Source organism: Peromyscus eremicus, chromosome 20 (assembly GCF_949786415.1).
Source record: "Peromyscus eremicus chromosome 20, PerEre_H2_v1, whole genome shotgun sequence".
Lineage (NCBI taxonomy): Eukaryota > Metazoa > Chordata > Mammalia > Rodentia > Cricetidae > Peromyscus > Peromyscus eremicus.
This window is the reverse complement of record NC_081436.1, coordinates 320,709-331,658: the sequence shown is the minus strand read 5'-3', so window position 1 is coordinate 331,658 and position 10,950 is coordinate 320,709. Positions and strand designations below refer to the sequence as shown.

General features: G+C 40.7%; 1 protein-coding gene across 2 annotated transcripts; it reads right to left on the bottom strand.

Moving 5' to 3' along the window:
• Positions 1 to 818: 818 nt before the first annotated feature.
• On the bottom strand, positions 819 to 9,843 carry LOC131896605 (gametocyte-specific factor 1-like). 2 transcript variants are annotated; one of them, XM_059247347.1, is made up of 7 exons: positions 9,714 to 9,843; positions 5,970 to 6,067; positions 5,741 to 5,861; positions 5,489 to 5,587; positions 3,326 to 3,392; positions 1,687 to 1,754; positions 819 to 980 (listed from the first exon to the last, which is right to left on the bottom strand). In XM_059247347.1, exons 2-7 carry the CDS (start codon positions 6,060 to 6,062, stop codon positions 967 to 969), a joined length of 462 nt encoding a protein of 153 aa, XP_059103330.1. In that variant the 5' UTR covers positions 6,063 to 6,067; positions 9,714 to 9,843; the 3' UTR covers positions 819 to 966. The 2 variants fall into 2 exon arrangements, with proteins under 2 accessions (XP_059103330.1, XP_059103328.1); XM_059247345.1 differs by lacking the exon at positions 9,714 to 9,843 and adding an exon at positions 7,875 to 8,049.
• Between the last annotated feature and the right edge of the window lie 1,107 nt (positions 9,844 to 10,950).

Sequence of the window (10,950 nt, the reverse complement as noted above, 5' to 3'; positions counted from 1 at the left end):
CACTGGGAAGCCTGATCTTTTCTGAAGGGAAATAGAGGAGCAGTGGATCTGAGGGAGATTGGAGGTGAGGTAGGGACAGGGAGGAGTGGAGGGAGGGGAGACTGTGGTGGGGATGTATTGCATGGGAGAAGAATATAAAAATATAAAAAAAAGATACAGCTTAAAAGAAGTTGCTGTTGGCTTGCCAACCTGGATAACAGTGGGACCTGTCTCAGTAGAAAGTATCCAGCACTTGGGTATGTCTTACACATATAGTGCCAGGCTGGTGTGTGGGAAATACAAAGAAACACACAATTCTGACTTTTCTTGAGATTGGTGGCATGGTAGAAAGGAGAAAATTGTCTTTTTAACTGCCATGTTAGCAATCACTGAAGGAGACAGGAAAGGTTTTAGTGTGGCAAAAGCTGGACTTGAAGAAAGCTAGAAAAGTGCTTTGAACGGCTAAAGGGCTAAGGATGACATTTAAAAACAAACAGTGAAAAGCAAGGTGTAATAAGATGAGGACGAATCAAGCTGACAGAGTTATTAAGGTAGATTTAGAGCTATGTTCCAAACTCAGCTTGTCATAAAAAGTATGTCCTTTAAAAGCACGGGAGATTTGTATAGCAGATTGAAGAAGGGTGATTGGAGGGTCACACAATACACGACAATAAGTGAGGGAAAACTTGGGGAATGAATAATCTAATCGTGGAATAGTTTCACAGCCCACAGACCGACGGTAATTCCCCTTCTAATAACAGAAATAGGCAAATGAGCTCTGTAGCATTCAGGTGACTGACACATGCAGATATAAAAACAAGGAGGAATAAGAAATCAAGTAAGTTTGTCAAAGGAAAATATTCTTTATTTAAATAAAAACATGTTAAGATGGCAGACACCAGGGTTGTTACTTAAAAGCTGAGATTTTCCTAAGGTTTAAAAACAAGTTCTTGCTGTTTGCTGGCACTTCAGTTTGCAATGTTTCCATCAGTTTTTCTGACCTGTAGGGGAAAAAAAAAGATTGAAGTCGTGTTGTTTTCACAGCTTGAGGTGTGCCAGAAGCATTTAAAAACTACAGCCTTGTCTCCAGTGTCTGACCTGAAGTCCCTAGGACTTTCCTGTATCCTCGTGTGGGGTGAGGAGGAACAGAATAACATTAATTTTTTTTTCCCTGGGCATTGAACCAGGACCAAGTGCCTATGAGGCAGGAGCACTATCACTGAGCTGAATCCCCAGACCAATATTTTAATAAATTATTTAGTTTTTGAGATGGGGGGGTCTTATTCTGTATCCCTGGCTGGCCTGGAACTCATGTAGACCAGGGTGGACTTGAACTCACAGAGATCTGCCTGCTTCTGCCTTCTGAGTTTGGGGATTAAAGGTGTGCACCACCTCACCCAATAGCTTTAATTTTTTTTTTTTTTTTAAGAAGAAAGGGGCCGGGTGGTGGTGGTGCATGCCTTTAATCCCAGTACTCGGGAGGCAGAGCCAGGCGGATATCTGTGAGTTCGAGGCCAGCCTGGGCTACCAAGTGAGTTCCAGGAAAGGTGCAAAGCTACACGGAGAAACCCTGTCTCGAAAAAAAAAAACCAAAAAAAAAAAAAAAAAAAAACCCCAAAAAAAGAAGAAAGGTTTGTCTAAGAATTTTTGAAAGTTTAGATCACAATGTTAAAAATTTGATGTTAACTTGACAAAGGTGGACTTTACCTCTTCCCCAGGACTTGTAGCTGTTAGGATGTTTATCAGCCACAGCCTCTTGTAGGTCTCTTGAGTCACTGTAGGAGAGAACCACAAAAAAAAAGTTAATAGGGAAGCAGGAATGGGGAATGAGCTGATATATCCAGTTCCAGGCAGTCAGAGTAACATTATCCAACAGAATTGATGTTACTCAGGGTTAGAGTAGGAATAATTTGATTTCTGTCTTGTTTCATATGGTTCCTTTATGCCTTTCCTTCTCATGTGGTAGGAGACTCCATCAATGGCCCCTGTAACCCTTGTATGTGCTCTCCAAGCTTGTTTGGGTAGGGATCCTGAGCTATTTGTGTATAGATGGTCCCCTTAATTCTGAGAAGTTGGTCTTTTATTCTATACAGGATTATGTTGTATATACAAGGCCTTGATGGAATATAGTTCCAAGTGAACTATTGAGAAGGAAAGTGCCCCCTTCACACACATTTTTATGCTTGTATGTGGTGTGTAATTATGCAGTGTGTATGTGTGTGCAGATGCCTATGTGCTAGAGGTCAGTGTTGGATGTTTCTTCAATTGTTTTCCACTTATTTATTTTAAAAAATGTAAAATTTTATGTATATGGGTGTTTTGTCTGTGTTTATGTCTGTGCACCACATGGTGGGTGCCTCATGCCCATGGAGGCCAGAAGAACACGTTTGATACCTGGAACTGGAGTTACAGATGGCTATGATCTGCTGTGGGTTCTGAGAATCAAACCTGGGTCCTCTGGAAGAGCATCAAGTACTCTTAACTCCTGAGCCATTGTGTGTGTGTAGGTCAGAGGACAATTTATGGGGTGGTTCATCTACCATATGGGTCTTACGGATTGAATGCAGGCTGCCAGGCTTGGCAAGAAGCACATTTTACCCACTGGAACATCTCACTAGGCTTCCACCTTATTTTTTTTGATATGAGATCTCCTACTGAACCTGGAGCTTACTGATTTGGTGAGACTACCTGGCCAGCAAGTTTCAGGAACCTCCTGTCTCCGCTTTCTCAGTGCTCTGATTATAGGTGCACATTACCATACTGACTATTTTATGTGGCCTGGGATCTAAATTCAGGTCCTCACATTTGTGCAGCAAGCGTTTACCAGCTGAGCCACTCCACAGCCCTGACCACAGATCTTTTGAGTTAGTGACTAAAGCTCATGCATTTTTTTATTTTTTTTATTTTTTTGGTTTTTTGAGACAGGGTTTCTCTGTGTAGCTTTGCGCCTTTCCTGGGACTCACTCTGTAGCCCAGGCTGGCCTCGAACTCACAGAGATCCGCCTGGCTCTGCCTCCCAAGTGCTGGGATTAAAGGCATGCGCCACCACCGCCCGGCCCAAGCTCATGCATTTTGAGCCTCTGGTCTAATGGCCGTCTTCCCTTTCATGTCCAACTTTAAGACTGGTGAGATGGCTGAGTGGGCAAAAGCACATACCGCCAAGCCTTACAACCTGAGTTTAAAACCCAGAGTCCATGGGTGGATGGAGAAAACTGTTGACAACAGGTTGTCCTTTGACCTGCCCACAAATGCCCTGGCCATGCTAAAAACAAACAAACATTAGAAGAAAAAAAAAAGAGTCAACTTATTACCTTGAATGATGGTGATGGCATATAGTTTATCTTACCTTTCACAAACCAGCATTTTTGGAGCAAAAGTCTCAAGAACAAATGAAGGAGAATGATGCATATGATCTAGAAAGAACGAGGAAGAAGAAACACAAGTCCTGAGCATTTTCAGATTGTTGGTAGCAGAGCTCTTTGTCCCCTTTGTTGCTGGGGAGCAGCTCTGCCAGGGACCACATGTCCACCACTTACGTTTAGGTATGATTATGTGACTGCTTTTACCAGAGGAATAGAAATATAAGTATCTTCTCAAATTAGGTGGTTAAAGGCAGTTGTACATTTCCATTCTCCTTTGTGTGTTATCTTTGGAAGCTAAATGTGGAAGGTTGACAACCACAAGATGAAACGAACTTGTATCCTCATGTTGTTATTATCCACTGAATTTCTGTCTTAGAGTTTTTATTACTGTGACAATGAACAAAAGCAACTTGGGGACGAAAGGGTTTATTTCAATTACACTTCCAGGTAACAGGGTACCAGTGAGGGAAGTCAGGACAGGATTCTGGAGACAGGAACTAAAGCAGAGGCCACGAAGTGGTGCCATTTACTGCCTTGACCAGCCTTTTCGTTATCTTTTTTCTTTCTTTTTTTCTTTTTTTTTTTGGCTTTTGGAGACAGGGTTTCTCTGTGTGGCCCTGGCTGTCCTGGAACTCTCTCTGTAGACCAGGCTGGCCTTGAACTTGCAGAGATCCATCTGTCTTTGCCTTCTGAGTGCTGGGATTAAAAGCATGTGCCACCACCTTCCCAGCCTTCAGCCTGCTTTCTTGTAGAACACAGAACCACCTGCCCAGGAGTGGCACCACCCAGAATGGGCTGGACCCTCCAACATCAATCACTAATCAAGCAAATGCCCTACAGGCTTACCTACACCCTGATTTTGTAGAGGCATTTTCTCAATTGAGGTTCCCTCCTCTCAGATGATTCTAGCTTGTGTCAAGTTGACATAAAACTAGTCAGCACAATACTTGCACTGAGATTTTAAATTATGATATTAACATAATTTAGAATTTATATTATGGGAAGAAACATTGTTCTAACATACTCATTTAGTTATTTTTATTGTTTTACAGTGCTGGGGATAGAGCCTAGTGCATGCTAGGCAAGTGCTGTGCCACTGCACAGCCCTTTTCTATATTTAATTATTAAGTTTGATTATGAGGCAGCCTTTTATAGATTAGCATTTAGAGGATGTGTTTAAGAAATAAATCCCTTAATAGCCAAGTCTAGTTTGGACTGAAACTGGTGAGATCTTTTTAAAATTAGAGACAAGGTTTCTCTGTGTAGCCCTGGCTGTCATGGAACTCACTCTGTAAACAGACTGGCCTTGAACTTGAAGATCCACCTGCCTCTGCCTTCCAAGTGCTAGGATAAAAGGAGTGCACAATCACTGTCTGACAAAGTCTTTTTATTTATTTTGGTTTTCTTTCTTACTTTTTGAGACAGTGTTTCTCTATATAGTTCTGGCTCTCTTGGAGCTTTCTATGTACACCAGGCTGGACTTGAACTCACAGAATCCTCCTGCCTCTCCCCCCTGAGTTCTGGGATTATAGATAAATCACAATACCTGGCAAGATAAATTTTTTTAAATGAGTGAATTTAGATTTTAGTTAGATGACTTTTTTTTTTAAGGAACAATAGTTTATTGAATACACTTTGCTTGCTTAAGGAGCAACTGTTTATTGAGTACATTGAAGGAAGGCAGAGGGGCTGGGCAGTTACAACAGTACCCTTGTTACTATCCAAGGCTGTGGACTACATGGACGTGCAGGGGGGAGTGTCTCCAACTGGGGGATGTACTTGTTTGGTTAGGGCCAGTGTATGATATTAGGACCTGAGTGTGAGCTGCTGTGTCTGAAATTTCTAGCTGCACAATCTCTGCCTTGCAAATCCAGAGGCATGCAAAGTATGGCCACCTTGGCTGATAAAGGCTCAGCCCTGGTCAAAGACTGCAGCCATGGGATGCTGGCCTTTAGCTCAGTGAGACTATTATTTTTAATTGGGCCACCCCTCTAGAGATAGGTGGCATTCTTAAACTTAGTAATTTAATGTAGTGAAGGGTTTTGTGAGATAAGCATAAAGATTTATTACTCAGGGCTGTGTTTACTGTCTCCTAGTTCTAAAGAACACTTCTGTTCACAGCTGTGTTCAGTTTCACCCTTGCTCACCCACATTCCAGACATCGGGGTCAGTAATCTGATTGCCAGCATTGGAGTTTTCATTTCCTTCAAAACTTGGGCAAGTAATCTTTAGAAGATTAAGTGGCTCTGAAACAAAGTAGAAAAGAAAGTGTTGAAGTAGAATAGACAAAAATTTTTATCTGCTCTGTTTAGCTAAGGCTTTAAGTAACTATGAGATATGGGGATGTAGGAAGCCATAGAATTTGGTATTACCTACATGTGCTCAAATGAAAAGCTTACCATCATCAACTGCAGTTCTGTTGACACAGTTGGCCTCATGTTCCTTGAGCCTTTTGATTGGGACCACATGACAAGCATTATATTTGCAGTTAGCCATCTTTTTAGCTATCTTTGGATTTTTCTAGAAGGAAAAATTCTTGTTAGGCTACTCATTTCTGAAAATACTTGAAAGATATTATATCTCAACTTTAAGAATGACTAGTTTCTAGTTGTCATTGGGGAAACTTACCTTTTTGCATGATGCCAGATGGTATTGTAACCTGCTGGCTGGTATCCTGTGGTTTGGGTCATAAGGACAGAGTTCTATGGCTTCTAACTCCATTAGTCCTAAAAGGCAGGATACATAGGTTGGAAAAGAAAAGATTACCACTTAAGATCAGGTTGTCTTGACATAGGCCCATTTTTTAGTCTTAAAAGCAATGTGGTATTGAGGCTGGAGAGATGAGCAGTTAAGATTGGTTTCTGCTCAGTCATGAAGCCTAGAGTTCAAATCCCAGCACCCAAATTGGGTGGCTGACAAATTCTGGTAATACCCATTCCTAGGGATCCCACACCCTCTTTTTACCATCTGGGGATTCCCACAAGCACACACACACACACACACACACACACACACCTCTCATAAAGACATATTTGAATAACAAAAGCGATAGTTTAGCTGGTTAGACCTTAGGGGAAAGTCTCTGCTTCTTTGTTTTGGGAAGCCAAAATTTAACATTATACATACTCATAGGTTGCTTTAAATAGAGTGCTTACTTCCCAAATAGAATATTAAACAGGCAAGAATCCCTGGAAAAACCACAGACCTGACTATGATGAAATTCAACATTTGTGCACTATTTAAAGTAAGGCTGGGGAGCTGATTCCTTTAGTGTTTCTCACTCTCCCTTCCCTTCAACTTTTCTAAAACTGAGCTACTATTTGTCAGATAATTCAGCATAACCACTGAGAAGGAATCAGAAGAACCACAACATAAAGTCCGAGTTTAGGCCACTTACATTTACCTAAGAATGCTAGCCTGAAATCACTAAACTTGTGGATATTAACATGTAAAGACTTCTAGAACTGAGCTGAAAATAAACCATCTCAAAGTTGCTGCATTTTATTGCCAATATGAGTCTCACTCTCCCCTATGGCTAGCTGTCTTTAGCTATCCAAGTAGACATTCATTTCAAGGACTTCCAAGTTTCCAGGCAACAGCTATAGCTGAGATTTCTGCAAAACAGTGATGTATAGTTTGGTGGTGGTAGTGTTGTTGTTGGTGTGTGTGTGACAGAAAAGATCAAGGCAGAGTGGCATAAACAATAGGGATAGAAAAGTGCCCTAAAATAGCCCATTTCAATTTGGCTATGTACCATGCCTAGAGCATAGACAAAGGGCATAGAGCTAGACTGTTAAATGTCAGATTTTCCTGACAGCATTTTGGTGATTAAATCCAGGGATTTAGACTCAGGTAGTTTTTGGGAACACAAGCCAGATTCTTTATGCCTTCACTGCTTATTAACGATTGTATTTGAGCCATGGATACTTAAAGTTAATCGACTTTCTGGAAAATTAAAGCTAGTAAAATCCATTATTATATATAATTATCTTTAGATTAAAAAAAGATAATGGAGCCAGGTAGTGGTGGCACACGCCTTTAATCCCAGCATTTGGGAGGCAGAGGCAGGTGGATCGAGGCCAGCCTGGTCTACAAAGAGAGTTCCAGGACAGCTGGGCTGTTACACAGAGAAACCTTGTCTCAAAAAAAAAAAAAAAAAGAAAAAAGAAAGAAAGAAAATAGAAAAAAAAAAAAGACAACAACAACAACAACAAAAAAAAAACACCCCTCCAAAAAAAGGATAATGAAAAATGTGTTTTAATATCTATGTGTAGTCTTCAGAAAACCTGTTATTTCAGCCAGTGGCCTAGGAAAAGTATGAATTTTGGTCACACTGATAAGTCTGGTCTTAAGAAACAAAGATTGCTGGAGGAGTCACAGTGACTACAGCTTATATTGGTTTGTTCATTAATCAAAAACTACATTTCCCATGGAGGGAGGCCATGACTATAATACAGGCCATTTGATTTAACATGTCAGACTCCTCAAAGTTACCTTCAGACTTGAACCTAGCATAAGGATGGTGAGACTCACCTTATTCTCCAAGCACTGTCCCTCAATCCCAAGGGAAGTGTCAATGGAAGAAGTTTGAGAAGACAGAAAGCACAGTACTCTCAGTTAAGAAAGGAAATCAGCTTGCTGTCCAAGCTTCCTGTTCAGTTCCTTTCCTCTCACCATAGGTTCTACGTTTCTCAGAAGTTTGGAAAGTTTTGATGTCATAGTGAAGTCTTAGAGAAGTGATTCTCAGTCTAGTTGCATGTAGGAATCACCAGAAAGTTTTAAAGTGACAGATCCTTTAGGGCCATTCCAGAACTATTGGATCAGAATCTTAAAAGTGCAGGCTGGCTGAGTGTAGCTTTAAGAGTTCCTCAGGGGATTCTGGTTGATAGTTACTAGGTTACCAGGCTACTGTCACCATTGCTAGGCCTTGCTCTGGAGTAACTAAATATTTTTAGAAGGGTTCTTCAAGTTCACAGAAGGAACTAAAGTATAATCTTTTTGATAAGTTCCTAAAGACTACCTGTTGCCACATAAGCCCATCTTTCAACCTGTCCCCTTTCTTTATGGGGAGCCAAATACAGAATTCCACAGAAAGTGATAGGACAAGCTCAGTACACCTTCAAAATAAAAATTTTAGTTCATTTTTGGTATATTTAATCCAACCTACCAGGCCCTAAGCTAAACATACACATGTAACAAGTCATTTAATCACTTCCATAGTTGTATAAGGGATTATCATTTAAGAGATTAGGAAAACCAATTGTGAGGATAGCCTAAAGTTACAAGGCTTACATGTTTCAGTAGCATTATTATTATTATTATTATTATTATTATTATTAATTTTTCAAGACAGGTTTTCTCTGTGTAGTTTTGCACCTGTCCTGGAACTCACTCTGTAGCCCAGGCTGGCCTCAAACTCACAGAGATCTGCCTGGCTCTGCCTCCCGAGTGCTGGGATTAAAGACATGCGCCACTGCCACCTGGCTTCAGTAGCATTATTAATATTGTTTGAAGTAATACATGTAGAACATTGAAATATTGGATATGTAGCAAACAGTTAGGTTACACTTTACATATACTAATCAATTTAATAAAATAGCCCCATGAGATAGAAATTATTAATCAATATAATCACATTTACGTAAACTGGATCAGCTGGTAATTAGTAGAGTAGGGATGGAAAGACAAGTGACCTGGGTCTAGAATCTGGGTTCTTAGCCACTAAGTCATAAGGCTCAGCTCACTGTACTGAGCTACATTAATCAGAGTCTGATTCTGAAGTATAGGTTTTCCCTCATACCAGCTGGTGTTGCCAGGCTCGAGGAATTTTTCACCGAGAAAGTGGGGAGGGAATATAATATGAAATGTGCATTTAAAGGTAGAACCTAAACTGGGCAGGATGGTGCATACTTGTAATCCCAGCACTTAGGAGATGGAGGTGGGAGAATCAGGAGTTCAGGATACCCTTGGCTACATATTAAGTTTAAAGTCAGCCAGGGTTCTATGAGACTTTATCTCAAAATCCAAATAAATGAATAAAACTAAATAAATGGTGGCTGAATCCAATTTAGATGTAAAGTACATGAGTGCAGACCCAGTGTTGTAGGAATTTAGGAAGAACTGGGTTTAGGACTGTTGAGCAAGACCCTGAAGTTTGAATAGGATTTGGCTCAGCAACAGGAAAAGCATATATAAGTGAAGTCAGAAACAAACAGCACACCTCCCGTAGACAGAAACCATGGTCCTATTTGATTGGGGAGTGTATATCAGAGTGGGCAGAAAACAAGGTTGGTTTGGCATAGAGAGTCTTTAAATTTTTTTTGGACAAGGACTAGAATATAATCGAGAAAGAGACAACAGAAGGATACTGACCCTGTGAAGGCTGTGGCTGGGCTGTTAAACTGCCTCTGACAGCCTGTTATTTATCCTCCCCCATCAAGGTAAAAGACCAATAGAACCCGCAGACCTCTTCAGTAGAACTGGGGTTTCCTTGGTAACAGCAGGTGATTTAAATCTTCAGGGCCCATATCACGTTACTCTAGGCCCACAGCATTTGAGGCCCCTATAAATAAACGAAGACAGAGTCTCTTTTCTAAAAAGGCAAAGTCTCTCTCAGAAGTGTTTGAAATTTTATACCTTAAGCATTTGATTGTTTCTTCAAAACAAAACATTCTCTTGGGAGCAGGCATGCTAAGTTCTTTCAATAATAATGTTGATCATCCCTGACTCCTTTCTCCCACCCCCACTCAGGATTTTGGGCTCATGAGAAAGCTCTGGGTATGGAAAAAAACGGGATTATTAAACAAGCAGAGAAAAGGCTGTGGGAAGGAAGCAGGTGCAAAGGCATCTCTGACACGGAACTTTCCTGGAATCTTTTACTTTCTACCTTTAAAGAAACTTGGAGTTGAAAGTTTCTTTAGGTAGAGGGTTGAGGCTTGGTTGGAATGTAAGAATTATCTCAGTGCTAAAATTTATTCAAATATCTAAGATTCAAGAGTCATTAATTTTCTCTTGCTAATTATTCTGGCTTTTCATCATGGGGCATATTTCATCGATTTAGTCTTAATAATTCAATAAATTATTAGTATTATGTCTTTGATTTTTTTTAAGACAAGTTCTTATGACTGAAGGGCTCTAGCAGGCCTGGTCATGGCAAACATGACGTTGGCCGGCCTTGCCCTTTCCCTTCCCTCTCCTTGTAAACCGTAGATACATCCCTAGAGCTAGCCATCAAGGTCTATTCCCTTATTTGGATACTTTTGTTTGTGTGTGGTTTTTCAAGACAGGGTTTCTCTGTGTACCCAGGCTGTCCTAGAACTCGCTTTGTAGACCAGGCCATCCTGGAACTCATAGAGATCTGTCTGCCTCTGCCTCCTGAGTGCTGGGATTAAAGGCGTGTGCCACCAGTGCCTGGCTAAGAGTTTGCATGTTTAGTACGTTTCTTTTAAAACGCTTTATTTTATTTTTTGTAGTATCTAACAAGTTTCCAAGGTGCTGCTGCTACTGTTGTATCACACTTGCAGACTCACTGTACTAGATACTGCAAAGGAAATCAACATTGGGTATCATACTGGTCATGAGGGTGTGGGTGGGAGAGACAAAGCATATG